This window comes from Vanellus vanellus (assembly GCF_965231255.1).
Source record: "Vanellus vanellus genome assembly, chromosome: 18".
Classification (NCBI taxonomy): Eukaryota; Metazoa; Chordata; class Aves; order Charadriiformes; family Charadriidae; genus Vanellus; species Vanellus vanellus.
This window is the reverse complement of record NC_138923.1, coordinates 4051293-4074992: the sequence shown is the minus strand read 5'-3', so window position 1 is coordinate 4074992 and position 23700 is coordinate 4051293. Positions and strand designations below refer to the sequence as shown.

At 47.9% G+C, this 23700-nt stretch overlaps 1 protein-coding gene across 1 annotated transcript in view; it reads right to left on the bottom strand.

The window, feature by feature from the left end:
- PAPPA (pappalysin 1) overlaps window positions 1-23700 on the bottom strand; it is a gene marked incomplete at its 3' end in the record, with an annotated part of 182185 nt that overhangs the window by 48798 nt on the left and 109687 nt on the right. The window contains exons 11-13 of the mRNA XM_082492634.1: window positions 4845-4958; window positions 4298-4433; window positions 481-694 (exon numbers count right to left, since the gene is read on the bottom strand). Coding sequence (XP_082348760.1) covers window positions 481-694; window positions 4298-4433; window positions 4845-4958 — 464 coding nt within the window. The remainder of the gene's footprint in view (window positions 1-480; window positions 695-4297; window positions 4434-4844; window positions 4959-23700) is intronic.

Here is a 23700-nt window from a genome sequence, read left to right as displayed (position 1 = left end):
GCAGCCCTAAAAGCACCACGACTGCCGGTGGCCAAGCACCCGCCGCACGGGGCCAAGCACCTTGCAGGATCCGGCCCTGCCGGGGCACAAGCATCACTTTGTCTCCGCGCAACCGCTTCCGTGGGAGGTCCCTGTAGCACTTCAGCAGCACAAAGCGGTTTAGATTGAAGCCGGTGTGTGAGTGGCGAAAACGACACCGTCCTGGGGAATGTACGGAGAGTTAACTGGCCCCAATTCCAAGCTTGGAATAAAGGAGGGAGGAGAAAGGAAGAGGAAATAATTCACTAACAGTATCCCATGCGGGTTAAATGTCCCATCCATCCTGATCAATGAGAACACTGCCGGTTTTTTACCAGCGACACAAAAGGGTCAGCAGGGTTCAGCTGCGGTGCCCCTCCTGCCTCCTCTTAACCCCCGGCGCAGGCGGCGGCGCGGGGGCGGTGGGTGGCGAGGCCGAAGGACGCAAGCTGACAGGCTCACCTCTGCTCCGCCGGGCTGTAGGTCTGTCCTCGCTGGCAGCTGCTGATGGTGATGGGGTCGAAGTTGTGGAAGGAACGCAGGGCCACCCCGGAGATGGCCACAAACTGGGAGCTGAAGCTAATGAGGACAGCCTGGGTGTGATAAAAAGGGTGACTGAGGTCATGGATGACGGGGATAATCAGGGGATTGTTCCTGCAGCTCAGGACGTGGACACCTGCCAGAGGAGAGACAAGATCAGAGGAAGGGTCAGACTTAACACAATCGCTTCCCGAAGCCGTGGGCACTTCAGAAGCATTTCACCCATAGGAACGGCCCTATAGAGCTGAAAAGTTACGGTAAGCTGCCTGGAGGGGCTTCCCAAATCGCTCCGGAGAGCTTAGCAGAGAAGTATATCCCTCCAGACAGCTGAAGAAAGGCGGCCATTCTCTCCGCAAGCGCGGCAGGCTCTCAGGGCCGTTTCTTTAGACCACAGCTACGTTTCTATTGTGCCCCGTTAAATCAGGAGCAACCATCACGGAGGAAGCGGAGTCGCACTATTGTAAAACCGGTCTGAGAGGACAGTCGGAGCCTTTATACCGCACATCAAATGGTGCCGGCAGGCTGGGTGGCTTTGTGCACCACGGGCAGGGCACCAGTGCCTTTTTTATAGCTGTGCATGTCATTAGCACTCAGCGTAAAACTTTTTTTGCATGAGCTTTACACTAAATGTGCCCAGTTTTGATATTTTTTTGATGGTTTTCAGCCTTAGGGTATCTTGTTCTTTGCTAAAAAAGGCAAAGATGGTCCTGGAGAGAGAAATGAGGGTGATGGACCCACTGAGGATTTTAGAGGTGATTTAATTTGAGAAGAAAATAATTGTGTCTTGGGAAAATAAAAGTGTTTGAAGAGGTTGAGGTGTACAGAAGCACTGGAGAGGTGACGAGGAGACGTCTTAATCCCTCTTCTTCAGCAGAGAAGGCACTCTGTGATAGTCGGGAAGAAATTCCCACTTTCGAGTAGAGACAACCTGAATTCAAATGGGCCAAATCCATCTCAGAGGTAACTCAAAGGACAGACAGCTGTCGGCTGCCCTCAAAATTCATTAATTGAGATTCCCGGGCTGACGGCTGCCTGCAAAGCCCTGCCTCCGCGGCTCCGTGGCATCGCTCCGAGGAGCAGCTTGGCCCCAGCTCCATTCGCTTCACTGGAGCTCCCCCAGCAACGGCTTTGGCCCAGGCCCTTTGGCTACCCCGATACACTTACGAATTTGAAAATAAAATAAATTCTATTTGCATGTTTAACTGGCTCGGGGATTTCTATTATTTTTTTTTTCCAGTTCAGGTTTCTTGACTCAAAAGGGAAGGAATAAAAAAGTTTTCATTTTTCTCCTTAGAAAGTGATTTCCTGTGAATTAAGACAGACTTCTGACCACTCTCTTTAAACAGTTATCTCCCACCCTGTACTTTAAAAAAATCTTCCTGTAATAAAAAAATAAAATAAAATAAAAAAGCAAACCTCGCTTTGTTTTGGTCTTTACCTGACCCTGAAATAACCTCCCTGTCTATTTGCCTCCCACAGGTCTTTTGATATCAGCTCCTTGTGGAACGGTGCACGTTTCTCACTTACAAACAGGTGCAGTTAATACTCGAAATCCCGGGTTCCCAAATTCCTTGGAAGTTTCTGCCTTCTCTGATGGAACGCCAAGAAAGACCTTATGGTATGAGGCTGTTTATTCACTTCAATTTCATTCCTTGCACTCAGGTGCTGTCCACAACAAAACAGACCCTCGGAGCTGTGCTGCAGTTGCTGGTGCTTTCTGACCCAGACGAGGTAAACGGGGCTGAACAGGTCACGTGCATTTAATTAACCTGCCTTCATACGCAAAAACCCACTCAAGATAGCCCAGGTGCCCACAGCAGGGGAATTAGAGCCATCTCCAGGCTCGCCCCCGTCTCTGCATCCACCTATTCCACGCTCAACAGCTCTTGCAAAGTTCCCAGCGGCTGAACCCCAGCGTCTACAAGGGCTCTGCACTAACAGCGTGGAGGCGTTTGGCATCCCAACCTCTCCATCTCCTACCGAGACTCAGAAGCAGCTTCTCATTATCTTCCGGGAGTCCACACGGTAAAAACGCGCTCTGATCAAGGTGGGAAACTGCACTTCTGGCCAGACTGCAGTTTGCTCATGGGAGTGTCTTTAGCACACCGGGGACCGATCAAGCTTTAATTTATTGCTACTTCCTTTTGGACGTGCTTTTAGTTTGCCACTGACTTCTGCTTAAGGCTGGCTGACCGTCTGCAGTCAATCCTGCACCCAGAGCATGCCAAAGTTTGCATCTCAGCTGCAGTTCCTAGCTTGCCATGGTGATAATTCAAACACACCGAATACGATATCCAGGAAAAGGACTTAATGCTGCACCCAGAACTCAGACAAAACAGGGACTGGGAGCTCTGCCTGAGTGAGAACTGCTGGGTAACCTACCTACACCTCTCCTCTGCTCCAGGCCAGCCTCTTCTGAAAGGGTCAGAGGGGCTTTTCCACGGTGAAGGCAGCATTTCAGCTGTGAAGATCTCCAGGCATCAGTCTGAGCCATGCCAAACTCATGTTGCAACTTCAGCGAGGATTTCAAAACCTAACCCTTGGTTTCCTCTTTGCTCCTCTTTCTTGTTCTCTTTCTCTCACAGTCTGTCTGTCTGTCTCTATAAAATGTCGCAGGAAGTATTTGTTGGCATGCCAGTGTCTCCATCATTTATTTCTCAGAGGGAAAGAGCTATGTGCCACTGTTTTGCGAAAGAAGGAGGATAAGACGAAGCCCAGGGCTCGGCCAAGCAGGGAACTATCCTGACTCAACCTGCACAACCTGCTATGAGTTTCGGTTCGTTCTCGGACAACAGACACCACGCACACTTCCTTTCTTTTCCTCCACACCCCACCAAATTCTCTATTACTCTGCAGAGTCATCCAACACCTGGCACTTGTGTGTGTCCCTACTCCTTCTCATCACTGGTAGGAAGTTCATTTGAGTTTCAGCTTGTCAAAATTGCAGAGTTACGGTAAAACAGAAAGCTGGGGGAAGGGGGTTATGTTTCCTTAAAGACTGCTCTCGGGACGACATGGCCAGCTTTCTTCCCAGTGGAAAAAAGGGCAGGGGACAGCTGGAAAGGGATTGTGCAAGTCCTATCCTGACACAGAGTTGGGAGCTAGGGTGAGCTCCTTGGTCCTGGAGCTTAAATGAAGCCAGAATCCAGTCACCAGACACAACTTCCCCTGGTTCAGGAACCTGTGCCCGGGGTAGAGGCAAAACCGGTCTACGCTGGTGCTTCAGCCCAAGTGGCACGTCCACAACCTCTGTCGAAAGCATCTGCAAGCAGCCCACAAGGGCCCTGGGGTTAGGCCCTCACCGAACTTTGCACGGAAAATTTTAGCCATTAAATAGCTGCGGAACCCCCCCTGCAAGCAGGACTACACCTCGCGAAGCAGAAGCGTTTGCTGCGCCAGCGGGGGCAGGTCCCCCTCTCCCTGCCCCCAGTGCTCCACCTCTATCACTGTCAATGTCTCTCCAGGGAGGTGCTGTGCGTGAAGCATTGACGTAGTGCTTATTTTAATGACTAAAGAGGAACTAATCGCTTCTGAACACATAGTGAACAGGTATGGAGAAATGTCTGTATAAAATTATGCATCATTTTCAATAAACTCTAGTGAAACTCAGGTCTTGGAGCATTAAGCAAGCACTTTTTTTCGTCTGATCCTGGAAAAACTGAGCAGGAGTATTGGTCAATTTGTGAATGAACAGATTAAGCGAGCAATAAGGAGGGAGTTGAATAAAATACAGTCTTACCAAGATCATGGCTTTGCTCTTTGGTGTCAAACAGCTGCACCCCGATGGTCTCCTGCTTCTGATCCAGGTAATAGGTCCCATCAGTGACCAAGTGAACTAGGACCGCTGCAGCGACCATAGGCTGGGAAAAATAAGCCTGGGAAAACAAAAGCCCCACAAAGGCTGAGGTGGAGAACTGTGGTGGGCTTTTAAAAAAACCCCCAAGAGTCAGCCCAGGACTTTTAAAATAACAATTCCCGTCCCAGGTCACACAGAAGTCTTCTCTTACAATCTCTCCTACACAAACTAGATAAACTCGAGGCAAACAGCCCTGCAGCTGGAGGCTGTAACCTCTCAGAAATTCAATAGCCTCGTCACAGGAGGGGACTTCACCATTGACTCTCCAGACAGTGCTCAGAGGCTTTGTTTTGATATTTTGCGCTAAACATACTTCAAAGAAAGGAGCAGCTTGGCCCGGGGAAGGCTGTCCCATGATATTTTGCCTGTTGGAGATACGTCGCACAGGCAGGCAAAGAGGAGACTTCTGAGGGACACGTGCACTTCCTACCTTCAGCCAGAAAACAGTCTGCGTCATGTGGGAGTACTGGAAGTTGGCCGTGCAGGGATACCAGGCATACTGAGAGACACCATCGTTCAAGTCAATCACCTTAGTTCGACACGTCTGTGGGAGAAAAAAGAAACACCAAAACAGATGTAGATGACAGTAAGGAAGGATTACGACTGTTTAAAGTGGGGAAGAAAGTCCAGGTGCGCTGCTATAATACACAGTAATGACGTTCCTAAATACCATGAGGTTATTCACAAGTTGAGTTTCCACCTCAATAAGAAAAATTGAAACACGAAAAGGAGCTAAAGACTCAGAGCAGCTGGATGGCCGCCAACAGTTTCCTCCTAATTTGGTACGAGGGCTTTGACAGCATTCAGAGCAACTTTGCTTCCACCCAAATGGACCACCCCTCTTCCCACTGGAGTCAAAGGGATGATCACTTCCAAACATACCAACTCAGAGCACAGACAGCCTGCAGATGCTCTCCACAGTACTCGAGCAATGTCCTATTTAAACCTGCGTGTTACTGTAACCCCAGGGAAGCCACAGATGGTCATGTAAACTTGGAAGCAAGTGCAGCCAGGAAAGGCCTGTCTCTACAACCCAATTTAAGCAAACTAGTTTCTTGTTTCGTTCACTGGTTTCTGTAAGTGGAATCACCCTCTTCCTACACCTACAGCACTTTCCATGGCAGGCGGCAGTGGGATTATAAGCGAACTGCTCTTTTCAATAAAGAACACGTAGATGAATCCCAAGTGCTGGCATGGATGAGAAGCTCAAAGAAGAAAATGCTCAAATTTAAGTACCAGAGAGCCTTGCAGTGCCATCAGTGTTAAAGACGTGAAAATGAAGCTGCAAGAAATGGCAGGATTTACCCTGAAACCACACTGCTCAGTAGAGCTGCTTCAAGAAAGAAGCATGCATGACCAGAGCCTTCATTCCCCCGACAAACCTGAGCTAGGAAATGCCCACCATGCAAAAGGCTACAACCGCGTTAGAAGGCTGCTCCCAGCTGAGGCTCTCGGGGCATGCGAAGGGTACCTGTTAAGGTTCGCAACACTTCGGTGAACTCAGTGACTGTCATTCAGAGTCACGGGGATAGAGGGAATTCCTTGTGGCCACGCGGTATAGGGGCAATGGAGCTACGAATGCGACCCAAGAGACCAAACCATCTCCAGCAGTCGTGCTAGCCACGGGACAGCCTAGGGCTCGTCACGCAGACCACCTGCGCTAGGTGCTAACCGGAGCCGTGTACTCCTGGGGACAGTATTAGATTTCGTTCCAAGACCAGAGCCTGAACTGAGCAATCAGGTGGTGACGTGCTGTCAGTAAAGCTGCTCCCATAAGCAATTTCCCTGATTATTAAAACAAAGAGAAAAGTCTGAAGCAAAACAAGAGAATTAACAGAGATGTTTTTAACCATTCAAAATCCTATGCCCACTCGGTAGCTCTGCGTGGAACTGCCCTGTGGGTCTCGGCAGACAAAGTCTGGGCAATGCAAAGAGAGCGCGGGATGCCTGGGAAGGAGAAACCAGATTGGCTAAAAGTGAGGTAATCACCTCTATAATCTGCGTCCCTCAAGATCCAGCACAGAGGAATCCATGGGCAAAACATAAATCAGCTTTAATGGGCTGGAAGAAGATTTTTAGTTTATTTATTTTTTAAAACAACTGGGACCAAGCTTCATTGAGGCTAGCCAGTGGATAGTGTTACATTTTACAGCAGAGCAAGGCTTTACATAAACTATCTTTGGCATTTGAAATCCAGGCCAGCAATTCGACATGTACCATTTCGCAATGCTCCCTTCTTGCATTTTCAGCAGCCTGTCTCTTGTTGGGAGCATGGTTTTTATTTTAATACCTCTCCAGCTAGGGAATTTATTTTACCCACATCTGCAATTTATATGGTCAGAGAGCTCTTTGACATGAACAAAGGTCTCATTACTTTTATATGATTTTGTTCTCATTCTTATATGTCCTCCTGCTCTGTTGGTCCAAAAAGGTGGTTGAAAGAAACAAAAGTACTGACGTTTGGTGCATTTTAAGTGCCACTTAATGGATGAGTGAAAACCTGTATTAAGAAATCACCCAGACCTTCACTGAGAGTTTGAATCAAACCCAAAATAAACCCCTGCTGAGGTGGGTTGGAAATGTCTGATAACTTTTAAATGCCTTGTTTGATTTGTGTGCGTGTGTGAACTCCAGCACTTTCTGCTTCTGCCTGAGAATATTAGCAAAAATCTTCACATTGCATAAAGAGCCTGTGGTCGGGACATGTGCAGCTGAGGTGTGCGGGCTCGGTCGACTGGTCTGGTTTGAACATGTTAGATAAGCTTCCTCCTGCTGAGGCTGATCCATCGCCACTCAGACAAGTGTTTCAAAGCCCTGCTGGGGTAAAAAGTTCCTTTAGGAGAAGAGTATAATTGAGAAGTGTGGGAGAAGTCTAACAGACACAACATTAGGAATGGCTCAAGAGCCTCTTCTACTCTAGCTGCTCTCTTGTCTACTCTGCTAATGGCAAAAAAAGTTCTTTAAGATTTTGTAATAACGATCTGATCAGATAAACAGTCCCTATCACCTACAGACTCCACCACCTCAATAGGCTCTAACGCACGTGGTAAATACATCCCCTTTTCAATTCTACCCAGTTATTGAGTGTCGCACCACAACTGCAAAGTCTGAGAACCATTTGCTGGGAGAGTCTTTCACACCTCTGCTTTTAAGGCATCCCTAGGAAATGACAGCAGCGTGAAGGCACTTATTACTGCAGTACCATCGCTTTTAAGCTTCCAAGTTCCAATGGCCTGGAAGGCAGAGCATCAACTCCCCTCGTGGCTACAAATTCATAGGAATTCATGCTTATGAGAAATAAATTATTTCCTAACAGCCTCCAGTTTGCTACAGTGATGCAAAACAGCAGCTAAAGCACCTGACAGCTGTGCAGGGAAGAAGGGAGAGATGTACTTTTCATTTCAGGGTGTTACCAGACACTAAAGTATTTGCTTTGAAGAATGACGGCATCACGCAGGACTCAAAACTGTGCTCACTGGGGCTCATCCAGGTTCTCAGACCCACACAGCAAGTGGGATCCGCAGGAGCTTAGTATCTGCTCCAAAGTATTTGGGGACTATTTGTGTCTACTTACTGGAAGCCCATGTCATACCCCTCCCTAGGAAGCTGCTTTCAATTAAAAGAGCTGATGTCTGTTCCTCTCGGAGGTTCTAATCCAGCTCGTCTCCCACCCACACGTTCTGTACACAAACATCGAGAGACAGAATGAACAAGGCCAGAGAGCACTGTGGGATCTTCCCACCAGAGGGAATGCCTGGAGGATTCCCTTTGACTGATTTATACAACCTCTTGTCAATCACAGGGACAACATGTTCTTCAAACCGCCTCTCCTGTTTCCCTTCTTTTACTCGAGGGGACCGAGGAATGTGTCAGCAGAAAGGGAAAAGTGATATATCGGGAGCGCGTAGTTCGTTGCCACATCTAAAACGCATTTACTATTGCAATCAACTCCATTTCCTCATAACGTTTTCCTTCAAAGTAATATGGGACAATTTGCTGAAGAGCAAATTTTGGAAGGCCCCCTCGTGAATGATTCCCAGCCATCCCATGACTCCGGGCAATGCTAAGTTGTGCTGATGGGGTCCTGTTCCAGACGAACTACAGCTTGAGGATCGCTGATCCTGTGGACCGGGCACCAGAATAGGTCTCAACCTGACTGTGCCCAGTGCATGGCCCCAGTACAATGTTCTGGGCAGCACTGGGCTCCTCCGGGCCTGAAGCCCCCATCTGTAAGACCAGGATGATATTCCCTCACGCCACACGGGTATCTCGAGGGTAAAAGCCATTAGCCACAAAAAGGTGCTCAGATGTTACAAAGAGGAGGGGCGAATGAGCACGCACACATGTGAAGGATATTCCTCCCCACGGGAGTGGGTTAAACACAACCAGATGCCATCCCGCTCCGTCCTTCCCATCGAGCAAGCACAGCCAGACACCACAGGCTTTGCATTCACTGGTGGTTCTCATCTCTCACATTGTAACATCAAAATAATTCTAAGCGCAGAGAGGCCAAGCTGCCACGTAAACGCGGCTGCTGCCCCGCTCAGCTCTGGCATAGGGCTGACGCCGCGGTCGGAGTGGCCGTGCCCGTCTGCATGCCCACGGGCGGCTGTAAACAGAGCAAATCTCCAGTGCGCGGATCTGTCTGCTCCCCAAATCCCATCTGTCATCCCGTGGTGGGGCTTCCTTCAGACCGTATCTTCAAGCCAAGTATGGCTGTGAAAAGCCATGGCGAGCACTTGTCCATCAGGCAGTAGGGAGCAAGCTCCTTCTGGGGGAGGAGGGTGGAAGCGGTTATCGCACCCCAACCGTGAGGCTCTCTACTGGGGACCATGCTGCTGCCGCTTCTGCACCGAGACAGACAACGCTGAGGGCTTCTGGGCCGAAACGGGCTATACCCTGTCCCATTTACAAAACAGCAACCACAGAACAAGCAGGTCTGGGATCTAATGGTAAAACCCACAGCACCATCTATTTGTGGAGCACACAACGTCCCAAGTGAGGTCGTGCAAGTGCACGGAAATACTCACGGACTGATATGAAACCTGTGGAGGCAAAAACAGGACATGGTCTGTTGGTTGAAGATCCAGCTAAAGAACAGATTTCCACCATAACACTGAAAGCTAATTAATCTACAATTTTTAGCCGACTGCTCTGCAGAATGTTATTTCTATTTAACTCAACACACGCCAGAGAATCCCAACCATGACATAAGCAGCACTTTAACACATCTCTTACAAATGAAAACTTTCTCTCTCCATTGCCAGACATGGGGTCTGGCAGTCACCCAGACCTTTTATTCTTCAATGTTATTGTTCTTGCAGACCTAAGGTTAATCTTACCCAAGGATGAGAAACTATGGTGCAGTTGCTAAATATCAGAAAGGTTCCTGCTTGTTTATTGCCCAATATTATAAGGCAGCTTGACTGCCACATGGACACCACCCAGTTTGCCGACTGTAGCACAGACCTCCAATCTGTTCTGAAAGCTGTTGCACTGCTCTTCTCATTTAGGCTGGGAATTGGGCTGGAGTTACAGACAAAATGAAATTGCCCACATTAGTGAGCGCTGAACCATTAAAAAGGGCATCATTTGCGTTCCAACAAACACCTCAAAAATCAGCCAATTTCTATGATCATTTCAAACCTCAGGAGCCCCCAGAGCTCAGACAGGAATTGTACGCACAGCCTCACTCAAGGGACATCAGAAATTCTGCTCTGGGTTTGCTTCTAGATTCTGGTCAGAAATGCTTCAGTGTCTTTACTGGATTTGTCCTGTCAGAAGGTGGGAGTCAACAGTTGCCTGCCCAACTATGAAAGTCAGCATTGGGTCATTTCAGGTTGGCTTCTAAAACTTAAGGAAAGCATTCAGAGCCGCTGCTTCCAAACTGGTACATATATTACATTTTTATGGGCACTAACAATGAGTTTAAAATGCCCCGATGTGTAAAAATAAAACCAAAACCCAAACCCGAGATTCAGCAGCACAGGCTGTAAGCATAAGATGATGACAGAAAGTTGTGTCCTCCCTCTTTCAGTAGCCTTCTTACCTTCTCGTCTGCTGCTTCTTCCTCAGCAGCAACTTTCCCTTACCCCTGATGCTCATAAACTGCAGCTTCTACTCCAAACCTCTCCTTGTCCTCTGTGTCTGCTCACACAGTTTTCCTGAGTTTCATGCTCTTCGTCTGCTTTTCCCTGTTTTCATTGGGGTACTTAAAGATCTGATGGCAAAAGATGAAAAACGGCAGCGCGTCCTGCTCCGGGACAAAGGCACACAGGCAGGTGATCAACAGTAAAGCTTTATCAACTGGAAGCTGATAAAACTTCTGGGGTCACACACTGATGCTATATTACTCCCAGATTCAGTTGGCTCAGAAGTAAGAGGAAATCTCATCTGTCAATTTTACCCGTGTAATGAAGAACAGGATTTGGCTGTGGGATTGGGAAGCAGATTACGTCTCCTGCAGGATGAAATAAAGCCCCGTTGCCAGTTGCTACGTCCACTCTCAGCACAGCCACTTCCCCTTTGACCCTGGAGCAGCCCATGGTGTCCGGACCTTGCCGCCAGCGTTCAATTAGCGTGTTCCTACAGCCCCCGTTTTCAGCTGAAGGTTGGGCTGGATTTTTTAGTAATTGGAAAGTGACCTTTATGGGTATGAAAACACCGCAGCTGGTATGACATGGCATCAATAGTTCGCTCGCAGTGTGACATGATGATCAATTCCTCTACTTTACAATAAAAATGATAGTGCTTATTTCCAAAGGGAAATTTCCTCGGGCAGAGTTTTGGATGTAACACTGGGCTGTGCTTCAGAAGTGAGTGGGAGATACAAGGGCTATTTTGTTTTGTCATCTAAGTTGGTTTAGTTTCAGGAAAGCGAATAGGAGCTACAGGGATTTCCACTAGATGATGGCCCAGATTGCATGTGCATTCAATGTGTGTTATTAACTTTAGCTTTCTCAAAAAATGCAGTTATTCCACTTCCAAAGAGTCTGCATGAACAATATATTTCAATTTTTAAATCATGCAGACCTGCATTCTTTGAGCTTTCTTTGAATTTCTGTTATCTCCAGATTCAAAGCAAACTTCATTTAAAACTGGTGAGTTCAAATACAAATCACATAAAACCATAAACTTCACATGGTATACCTGAAAAAACTGTAAATCAGTTCTGACTGGCCCTATCCCAAACCCACATCGGCTTTGACATCCAGCCAGGTGTAATCAAAATATCTAGGATGGACCTGTGGAAAAAACTATATGAAGTTTTGATTTTACAACAAAACCCTAACCAGATGATTTTTGCACGGTTCAAAGGATCGCCCCAAAGACATCAGTTGAGCCGGGGCCAGAAACTACAGAAAAAGAGTGAGAAAAAGAAGAAATAATTACGCTAGTGGGATTTAATAATCAACTTTTGCACAAGCCCACAAGTAAACACCAGCATTCGGAGCTCATGGTTGCAATTTGTACTTGCCCCTGCTTCTTCTGCCATTCAGCACCGCACGCCGAAAGGATGCGAAAGCAAACGATGGCTCCAAGTGCACAGCAACGCAGAACACAGTCTCATGTGAAGCACATGAAAGCGTAACTGAGCAATTTGCCATGTGCTCCTGTTTATCCACATCAGATGTTTGCTATTTCTTCAACACAGCGGTAGGACAAAGACGCTGCTCTCAAACAACAGCATCTTCCACCCCAGCACTGCCAGGAGCTTTCCGAGGAGGCAAAATTCTTAGAATTAGCCCTGAATCACATTCTGCTATCACGTTCAAACTCACAAATACATCTACCAGTAGAAACAGCTGCCGAATGCAACCCGCTAGACAGACAGCATAAAGCAACAGTGCCCAAACAACACCTTATACCTTCAGTTTTGCAAACATCAGCCTCATTAAAGCTAAAAGACATTTTCAATCCGCAGCAAAAGCTCCTGTCTACAACTTCCACGTTGCTGCTCACCAAAGTGTGAAGGCATTATAGACTGATAAGTGCTTTCACAGACTGTATATCCATCCACTGGAGAGCGAGGTTAAACAAATACAGTAGCCAGAACATTATTGTTGGCTGCGCACTCGGGTTCCCGAACTGCCTGTCTCTAACTTGAACCGGCGAGGTCCACTACAGCGAAGCTCGCACAGAACTGCGGGCCAAGGCTGGCCGTGGGGGTGCTGCGGCTAAGGAAAACAATCCCATCCCATAAGCTTTTACCGCTGATGAGTAGAGCAAAAGCTTCTTTTTTTTTTTTTCCCCCCTTTGACTGGAGCGTTTCATTTGGGAGGAGCTGGCATCAGAAAATCACACTGTCAAAGGCACAATGTGTGCCGTGCGTTAGGAGGACCTTAAATATATTTTTATTGTTATATTAGTGGATCCAACTCACTGGATTCATTGTAGTTTTGCTGCTTTGGCACTCCAGCAAGGCAAAGCAGGATTGGGCTTGTTACAATCCACTTGGTAACATCCCCTCCTTCCTTCCCAAAGCCGGTCCTATAAGTGTGCTTGGACAAAGAAAGCACACGGCTTGTTAGAGAAAGCCCCAAAGCAACAACAACAAATCCCTAAAGAACTTCAGCTCAATGAGGAGTTCTCCATCAGAATAACACACTGGCTGAGGTGGATAGAGATGCTTAGAAGCACTCGGGCAACACTTCTGATAGAAAGAGAAACAAATAGGGAAAAAAAATAAAGCCACATCTTTTTTAGCTATCAAGGAGAAAAAAAAAACCCACGATGCTTTCGTTTCCAGCACGGTAGGAGTAGACCCTAAAAGTCCCTGTACCAAACGCCACCTCCCCTGAAGCGCCCCAAGCGCACACGGGGCACAGGAGCAGCTTCCACGAGATGTGAGACAACGCAGGTGCTACCACGAGCTCTGAAGATCGCTCGCTAAGCTTCGCCTGCGGCTGAAGCAAACAGCCGTGCAGTGGTTAATGTCAGCTCTGACCACATGATCGCATTCAGGAAAGGTCAAAAGAGTGATTTTTCATTTAAAAACATCTGTGTGTTTAAAGAACAAAACTTTCTCATGTGCAGAAAACCAGGGGTTTCCAGCGCTTTTATTTCCAGAGTTAAAGTCATGCTTTTCAGCTTTGTTTAGGGTTACGGACCATGTAAACACGCTGTGTAAACCACACGCAACCCTCATCACACGGCGCTTCCGCATGCAAGGATAATTGGGGGTGCAAATCTCTCTCTCCCTGGCTCCTTTTCCCTCTCCAAGCAGCTCAGCTTCCCACTCCGCACTCCCAGCGAGCCGGCCAGACACCCCCTTCTTCTCCTTCCCTATATGAAGACGTACACATGCCTCTAATCCTAAGGGTACGAGTCTGCTTGGGGCTGTCAACAGGCCTTAATTGGATACATCCAGGGAGATGATGCATTGGGAAGAGGCCCTGAATTTAACAGCGAGAGGGAAGGCTGCGGCCGGGCTCCCGGGGAGTGCGGCAGGGGCAGCCCGGAGGAGAGCCACCATGAGCCGTCCTGGGGAGACGACTATGGTTACACCCCCGCTCTCAAAGCCTTTCCGTTTCCCATCCAACTAGTCGGCACTACGCCGGCGTGCATTAATTAAGATTAAACCCTGCGGCTTGTTTTTCTTAATACCTGAAGGCACGGCTTGTGGTATGCAAATTGGAAGGTTCCCCCTTGCTTCGCCGGGCTTTTCCCACTGAAACTGCAGAGTAACGAAACCACCGCCATGCAAACGATTCCTCTGAATGAGTTGCACCATCCAGGGAGAGTCCGTAGAGCAGCAGCCGGTCGCTTCCTCCAGCCCACGTACATCTGCACCCAAGCAAAGGTTTGGCTGCAGGTGTCTGGGGAAGCCCGTCGCTTCCCTCTAACCTCCTAACAGCCCTGGTTGCTCCAACAAATCTCAAACTCCAACAAATTAAGCCAAAAGATCACTTGAAGCCTTTCATCCTTGACGTCCCAGGCTAGTAGGGGAGCTCACAGAAACTCCCAGCTGCTCCCTGAAGAAATTACCGTGGGGACTGAATTATGAGCATCATCTGTGGGAGGAAGCTCATGGCTCCTTCAGCCTCACTGCATCCCGGGAGCAGGCTCCGGGAGGACAGACCGAAACACAGGGGATAGAGGAAATCACGGCTGCTCAGTCTCATCCTTTCCCACCACAAACTAGCACTGGGAAACAGTTAAATTTCCATACAGTGAGGCTTTCCTCTTCCAGCAGGTAAAGGTCACAGTGTAAACGCAGTGCAGTGCACCAGAACAGATCTGCTCTGCCAGAAGGGCAGAGTTTCCAAAGATATGTGGTTGGAGAAAGTTGGAAAGAAGGTCATCTCTGCCCTGTGCTTCAGCTTCTCCTCTCTACAAAGAGGCCTGTCTTCTCTGAGGGTGACGATGCAAAGGTTAATTACCAAAAACTGGGAAAGCAAGATCCACTGCCCAAAGTGCTAAGTGTAAGAATTTTGGTCCAATGACCAAAATGGATAAGCAGAACTTGATGTTCTCCTGAAAGGAGGGCTTCCCCCAGCGTGTAGGTACATGTGCCGGCAGATAATAGCACCGATCATGCAAATAACCATTTACTGGCACTAATTACAGTTTGCAGCCGGACCCTGAGGCTACGGTGGAAACCCAGGCCTGGGGGAGCCCACTTACCAGACGGGTGAATCATGTCTTCTTATCAGATTCACCAATGTAGTCACCTCAGAGGAACAGTGATCCTCCAACTTTACAGGCAGTATTTCCAAAAATGAGCACAGATTTGGGGTTCCTTGACAGTTATGGCTCCGACTAAGGCGGCAAGACTCAGGAGAGCTTTAGAGCAGCTCAAGAGTTGATCCAAGTGGTCCTCAGTTTTGTTTGTGTTCTTGTTGAAGCAGATACTTATTTGCAGGTGGGGACAGAGGGATTGACTCAAGAGACCTTCAGGACTCTGCTGGGTAAGCACCATCCTCCAAAAACCATGCCTTTTAGAGACATCTCAAGATGAAGACCCTAAAATTGACTGGCATTCAAAATACGAGGTCTCTTATGACAATGTGGGCTAAAATGCCTGAAGTACTCCGCACAAGTACTGCAGACAATCCTTCATTTAAAAGAAAAAATAAATTCTCCGCTCCTGGCATGAGAAAGTTTACTTTCAGGCTTAAAGAAATGATCGTGTGGTTTTGGGGATGGCATTCCGTTCTGCTGAAGAATAGCACCCTGCCTGCCTGTATATCTGTGGCTTTGTAGCTGCGTTACAATCCTGGAGAGCTCTGTTTACATATTTTACATGTTTTCTTGTGCAGAACATGAAACCAAATTATATAGTAAAGGCCATTACGGCTTCGCTCTCGCACCCTTTTCCGTCCTCTCCTTCCGATCACTTGTTTTAATTCCATCCAAAATAATCGACTGGGTATTTTTAACTGCGCTTGATTGCCCGGCAATGCTTCAGGCAGGTTCATTTGCTGTTGCACAGGGAAATCATGCAAAAGCTGGTGAAGCTACATGCCAGGGGGGTAGGGAGAAGAGGGCCGGGGCGGGGGTGGGATGAGAAATGCCGAGAACCCTTCATGCATGAACAAAGCAGACGTGTCGATGCATTTATGCAAAAATCATTCTGCTCTGAATGGAGAGGGACCCAAGACAAACAACCCGGATGGGATGCAGGAGAGCTATCCCACGCTCATGGCTGGACATGCTCTGCATCTAAAGGCTTGTGAGCAGCGACAGCAGACGGAGAGACTGGCAGGTTGAGGGGCAAGGGCCGAGGAGGGGGGTCTCCTTTCAGAAGAGTGCATGCTAACGAGCACCGCCGCTGCCGTGGGGTCCGGCTTTCCAGCTCGCTGACGCCGGGGGGTCCAAGCTGTTTCCTCTTACCGCGTGTAATCTGGGTGGGTGGCTGGGTGTACAGCAGATATTATCATAAAATGGTGAGTTACTTCCTAAAGAAGCACATAATCCGTATTATTATCCAAGACAATATTCCTTTCTTGCCTTTCTTCTCGCCTCTAGCAACAACAAATGGCATGGAATTCGGCTCTCATTTCATTAGTGGTAAATGTGTCCTGGTCCTAGGAAGATGGGACCAATTTCCGGCACCTGAGGATTTTTGGTTTGACCTTCATCTCTGAAAAGGTCAGACTGAACCTCTCTGAGACTACTGATGGCTGCTTTGCTCTCTGCATCATCCTTTGTTTCTTTTATCTATTTTCTCTACAGTACACAAAGGGAACACAGTGTACCAGCCCCTGGTACTCACTGTTCTGTTTCCCTTAGATGACTTGCATATGTGCTCTTGAAAAATTATTCTAAAAACTAAGGGGGGAGGGGAGTGGAAAGAAAAAAATATCCCTTGAGTGTTTGGCAAAATTGCTTGGAATCTCCTCTGACATCTCATTGTGTTCTCTCTGTCCTCCCCTTACACAAATCAGCCAGAGGCTACGACATCAGCCGTGGGGTCTGCTGGTTTACTACTGCCAGGAGCGGAGGAACACTGGGAGACGTGGGGATGGAGGGGTGAGAGGGAGGGAATCACCGTCCGTCCTAGCAGGGAGCAGGCAGCCAGGTGATGGGCAGCATCCCCTTTTCTCCAGCCAGCTCTGGATTGACTGTAAGGGTAATGCTCTTTCTTAGCCATCTCTCGGCCACTGAGTCGTCTTCAAGCCAGCCCTACCTAGAAATCCAATTTCTCGTTTTATTTTGCTTCAGAGACCTCCTCAGAACACTGAGATCATTCCTGAGCGGGAGCCGTGGCACTGATGTTAGCACACATCTTTGTAGCATCCCTCAACTCGGTGTGGACCCTTCACGTGGACCACCTCCTCCAACGAGGGAAAGCAGCAATGCAAACATGCGAATAAGGACCAGTGGAGTTCCTTTGGCAAAAAGGTTGCAAAATCCAGCTTTGCCACCAAGACAGGTGGGAAACAAGGTTTCTAGCCATTAAAGCAAGGAGTTGGTGGGACAGTGTTCCAGTCCTTTTGTACTGGGAATGAACAGCCAAACTGTGCTGGGATAAAGACTGATTAATTCATAAATGGGATGATGTGAGGTGGCTGACAGAGCTAAAATGCAGATTTAATGACCCCAAACCCCTTCCAGGTCTCTGCTCTCAGGCAGCGACTCTCAGCAGGTCCCGAACCGTGTTCCTTTTATCCAAGATATGAACATTTCCCTTTTGAGACGTCCTGAACTTCCTAGTCCTGAGGAGGTCTAGGCTCAATAATGCCCAGCGCCTGCCTGAAGGATACTGAGGTTTAATCCTCAAACAGTAGCTTTACCTTTCTGGGCTCTGGTTTCCACCTCTATTAAATGGGACAGAAACCAAGCAGCGTGGCTGTGATAAGGCTTAATTAATCCCTGTATGTTGAAAAAAACATGAAAAATATCATCACTTAAGCCAAGGAAGGAGCCTGCATTTGCCTGATGGTCAGGGCCAGGCTCATGATGCAATTCTCCAGCCTTCAGGCAAAAGACCAAATTGGCCAGTCTGTAGTATCCGGGGGAAGGCTGAAATAAAGACAGAGTTTTGGACCCTCTTGAACTAACTTTAGACTTGGAGACTCCGTAACCTAAGATGAAGCCTTTTGGTGGATCAGCCTGTACTGGAAATGAGCTCAGATGCATACAGCAAACCTACGTTCCTCTTGCGACAGCCTGCGCACAGTGTCCAGTTCATCTTTTTCCAGAACTGGTCTCCGATCACTCATGGTTCCTCCATTAATGGTTTTTCTTAGTGGGATTCTGCCCTCATCCTCCAGAGATTAGCGGTTCAAAGCCTGGCTCGGCCATAAATAACAAAGACATTTGCAAAGCAAATCATCTTATTAAAAATGGGGATTTTTTTATCCCTCCAACCACAACAAAACTCTTACCGTTGAAGAGCAACAGGACTTGGCTGTGAATTGGGAAGTTCAAAAAGGGCCACTTGCAGAGCCGACAGACAGACACCCTCCCTCTTCTCAGCAAGATCACCCCAAAGGGAAGGAATGGCTTCTCCATTAAAAGTTGCAGGTTTCCGCTCTTCCCACTCCTGTTCAAGATTACTCTATTTGTTGGCTTTGCTGGATCTTTGGGGAATTATCTTCAGCGTTATATTTATTAGACAGAATAAAACTGTGTGGCAGAGAACTTCATCATCTTTCTCTTCAATTTTCTTACGGTATTTTCTTACCACTCTTGGAGCCCTTGCTCTACCATGTCATTTCTTCTAGTATTCAGATTATTTTTGTGCTCCTGTCTTCTCCTTTTGTGGGCAACTTCAGACATACTGCAATTCTAGACATCTTTCTGCTGCTGGTGGAAGAATAGGTTAGTTGCACTGAGTATGGATGAGTGCAATTGTGGGAACTGTAATGGGGGCAGGAGGGGGCCTCTCTTTGTGGGAAAGATGTAATAAGAATCCTCTTCCACAACTTCTTACTCCATAGCAGCCCCTGTGGGGTACCCAGAGGAGAACAGGGTGTGTTCGTCAGTCCGGGAATGAAAACGAATCCCAGGATCTGTCTGTGCCCAACAGCCTTGGGAAAAAGTCCCCTTTCGGTTAACTGTGCCTGAGCTACACGCTTTTTTTCTGTACAGGGGAAAAAGCAAGCTCAAACAATGGCATAGGGAGAAGAAAAAAAATAGAATAGAATCATAGAACAGTTTGGGTTTGAAGGTTTAAAGATCACCTAGTCCAGTGCCCCTGCCACGAGCAGGGACAGCTTCAACTGGATCAGGTTGCTCAGAGCCCCGTCCAACCTGAGCTTGAATATTTCCAGGGATGGGGCATCCACCACCTCTCTGGGCAACCTGGGCTAGTGTCTCACCACTCTCACTGCAAAAAACTTTTTCTTTATGCCTAGTCTAAATCTACCCTCTTTTTGTTTAAAGCCATTACCCCTTGTCCTATCGCAACAGGCCCTACCAGAAAGTTTGTCCCCATCTTTCTTATAAGTGCCCTTTAAGTACTGAAAGGCCACAATAAGGTCTCCCCGGAGCCTTCTCTTCCCCAGGCTGAAAAACCCTAACTCCCTCAGCCTGTCCTCACAACAGAGATGCTCCAGCCCTTAGTTCATCTTTGTGGCCTCCTCTAGACTTGCTCCAACAGGTCCATGTCTTTCCTGTGCTGAGGCTCCAGAGCTGGATGCAGTACTCCAGGTGGGGTCTCCCCAGAGTGGAGCAGAGGGGCAGAAACCCCTCCCTCGCCCTGCTGGCCACACTTCTGATGCAGCCCAGGATGCGGTTGGCTTTCTGAGGTGCCAGCACACATTGCCGGCTCACACTCAGCTTTTCATCCACCAGTACCCTCAAGTCCTTCTTGACAGGACTGCTTTCAATCCCTTCATCCCCCAGCCTGTATTGATACTGGGGGTTGCCCCAACCCATCTGCAGGATCCTGCACTTGGCCTTGTTGAACCTCATGAGGTTCACAGGGCCCCACTTCTTGAGCTTGTACAGGTCCCTCTGGATTGCATCCCGTCCCTCAGGTGTGTAAACCGTACCACTCAGCTTGGTGTCGTCCGCAAACTTGCTGAGGGTGCACTCAATCCCACTGTCTATGTCACTGATGAAGACACCAAACGGTACTGGTCCCAGTATGGACCCCTGGGGGACACCACTCATCACAGATCTCCATCTGGACATTGAGCTGTTGACCACTATCCTCTGGATGCAACCCTCCAACCAATTTCTCATCCACCAAACAGTCTACCCATCAAATCCGTACCTCTCTAATTTAGAGAAAAGGATGTTGTAGGGGACTGTGTTAAAGGCCTTAGAGAAGTCCAGCTAGATCCGTTGCTCTTCCCTTGTCCACTGATGTAGTTGCTCCATCACAGAAGGCCACTAGGCTGGTCAGGCAGGACCTGCCCTTAGTGAAGCCATGCTGGCTGTCCGAATCACCTCCTCATCCTCCCTGTGCCTTAGCAGAGCTTCTAGGGGATCTGTTCCATGATCTTCCCAGGCACAGAGTTATATATGTAACCGTATATTTGTGGCTACTCGCTCAAAACAACTTCTGCACAACTGGGAGGAAATGCAATGAAAGACATATAGCCACCAGGGGACTGGCCCTCTAAATCACCAATGCACACACCAACTTCCAAGTCTTGAGCACCCATTGCTGTGACAGGTCACAACAAGGTCAGCAATAAGCCACCTAAAGATCCATTAGTCCCTTCTTAAAATTCTCTATTATAAAGGCCCAAAAGGAAACTCAGATGAATCAGTTTTCCAGTGCCACCAGCACGGGGATAGGAGAAATGGCATCTCCAGCTCCTGCGGTTGGTGTGCACCCATCTGCCTCTGCTCCTCTCGCCCAAGCCACGGAGCAACCCTCCTGAAACAGGCCTGTCAGAGGCTTCCTCCAAAGGCACATCTGTATAGAAAACACATTTTAGTGAAATATTCAAATCCTTCCTGCTCAGTACAACCTACTCTAGAAAGAGAGAGTAATATATAAGCTAATGCTCTCACCCAGTGTAAACTGTGATAAAAACAAAATTGGTGTGCAATAAGAGCATGGAGATTGAGTCGACTAAGGCCATTGCAAGACCCTGGATTCTTGAACCCTCCAGGACAGCCAACCTTTTACAGTGACCTAATCCACACTGCAAGTTCCTGCTTAAAAGTCCTCACTGATGCAGCCTCACCAGTGATGATACAATGGGGATTGTCAGGGCAGACCACAAGTTGGCTTTTTAAACTCATGTCTTGTCAAGCCCAGGTGACTTAACTTGGCATCAGGAGGCCATGCCCTACCCCCTCCTGCTGGTAATGAGGAGGTTGACCCTAGTTGGGTACAAACCAGTCAGGGAAATAAGTCTCTTGGGACTTCCAATAGAGAAAAAATTGCAGCTATTCACAAAAGAGATGAGCCGAAGCACCCTTTGTCTGTCTGTTTATGCCTACTGGATCTCTCCTTCAGCTAGTATGAATCTGCCCAGTGCTACTGCCTTTTTGTAGCCTTTGCCAGCACACACCAGCTGATGACTTAATGCTAGCATCAATAATCTTTAGCACAAGAAAGGCCCCGAGAAATAAACAGTGCTGTAGAAAACCGCACACAACCAGTACATCAACACTGATAATATTTCACAGACGGCGAATGGCAAGGAGAGGCTGTTTACAAACTCACAGCGAGAGCGGTAGGGAAAAGAGCAGCCCAAGAATAAGCAAAGCCCATCTTGCCGAATTCCTCCTGCAGTTTGACAACAGGTACCGAGCAGCATCTGCTTCAAGATCTGCGGAGGGCGCCAGATTAGAAATCAAACCGTAAAAATACCCTGCATCAGTGCTCGCATTGCTCTGCTGGTGCAATGTTGCTGACTGGTCCCCTTTGGCTCTAAATATGATGCTGTCAGTACTGAGAATATTTCTTAATCAGCACTGAAGAGTGGCTGCCAGGAAAGTAGAAGTGGCTGTCTATCAGTCTTGCTTCTGCAGAAAGAGCGATTGTTTAAAGGGGGGGGCTGTTTGACCTTTGCATTTTTCAAATGTGTATCTCTTCGCCAAGACTGTGTCATTCTTTGTAAGCATTTTGTTGTTCAAAACAAACCTTATACTGTGAACTTTTTTTTGCCTCCCTTAGCATGTTGCCATTCAGCAGCCTCATACTAACAAGTGAGGAACCAGCAAGTAAGATCCATCTCAAAATAACAAGCAAGCGTGGGCACCCTACTTCTAAGGAACAACCAACTCTGCGGAAACGGGCAATGTCTAAGGTGAACTCACCAAACAGGTGTGGGATGGTCAATTGGCAGAAGCAACCCTACAATAATAAGAGTGTTCTCTGGCTTGTGCTCATAAACAATCCTCCAAGAGCAAACAAGTGCCCGCAGGCAGATAATACTGAGAAATACCCCAAAACCGAACCAGCCTGCGATGCCTACTCCTCAGAAACAGCCTGGGCAAAACTATGACAGTCATGAGGAGAAACAGGTGTTGAGATACCTAAGGACGGGAAACATTTTAAATCAGGAAGGACACGCTTAAAATGCTTTAAAGCACCTTAAGGGCGCTGGGGCAATTATAAGAAACAGGGATGGCTAACAAACAGGCAGCCTATGTATTCTGTATATTGCCGTGCACCGCACTCAAACATATCTTTCATGGCATTCTTGATGAGAAGCCAACACAAATGCCACTCTGATTAATCAGGAAACTACCCAGCAACAACACGAAAAGTTTGCACAACGCCAGCAAGCACACAACCTACTCTGAAAGATATCTGGGTGAGGAAAGGTGCTCCTTTCATCAATACAAAACACCCCCAAGGCTCAATGCTTGTGCAGATAATGAAGCCAAACATGTTTACACACCAGTGATCATTACACGCAGTGATTAGAGGAGATCTGAGGTTAATTTTCATCTCTGCTAGCTAACAGACTGATGACCTGCTGCCCCATCTAACCTCTCCGAAGTGACAAGTCAGGTGCTTTCACGAGCCGAGGAGGCTCTCTTGTTCCTGGGGAAAACAAAGACTTTCTCAACATATATGATTAAAAAGGTCAATGAACCCCATGCACTCAAACTGGTGTAATGGGACCAGCTGAGCTAAAGCAAAAATTCCTTTTGCTGGAAGTAAATAGCACACTGTTATCTCCCCAGGGGCCAGGCAATAACAGGAGGCATGTTCCCATTCACTCTGCCAGTGTGCGATATGCTGGTGCTCTGCCTATAAATACAACAGCTTCTTTTTTTCCTCCCCCCCCTTTTTTTTTTTTAACAAGGCTGTGACAACTTCATCTCATCTGGGTACAACAGACATGCCTGCGTTGTGGCTACACAGCAGGGCGTTCTGCTGCGTGCACTCGTGGCGGTGTTTCTTCCACCGCAGGCCCATATGTCACCTACTGCACGGCGCGACTGGGCTTCCACCAGCGCGTTAGGAGAAAACCAGGGCAGCTCTGCGTAGCGGCTGCACGGGGACGGAGTGCTTGGGGACATCCACGTAAAGCAGCACCTGAACTGCAGATGGTGGGCTTTGGACCGTGCTACAGCCCAGGGAGCTCCAACGAGAAAGAAGTTACGGAGGCACTGGTAGGGGTCCAGAGGAAAGTTCCTTTTACAGTGTGAAATAATAAATGAGACCATGACAAAAAGGCAATGCTGGGCTCGGGATTCTGTCTTGGTACTATGCCAGCTAAGCACGCTTTGTGCATTTAAAACTGACCTGGTCATTAATTTGTTACAGACTTGTGCAATGTGAACAAGGCCAAGTCTCTTGGATAAAGACATTTTCTCTCGCAAGCCAACTGGAAATGCTTTGCGTTTACTATTCGCGGAGAAATCTGCTGGTCATATCTGTGACACGGCGTTCCTCTCGGCACTGCCCACTCAAGACA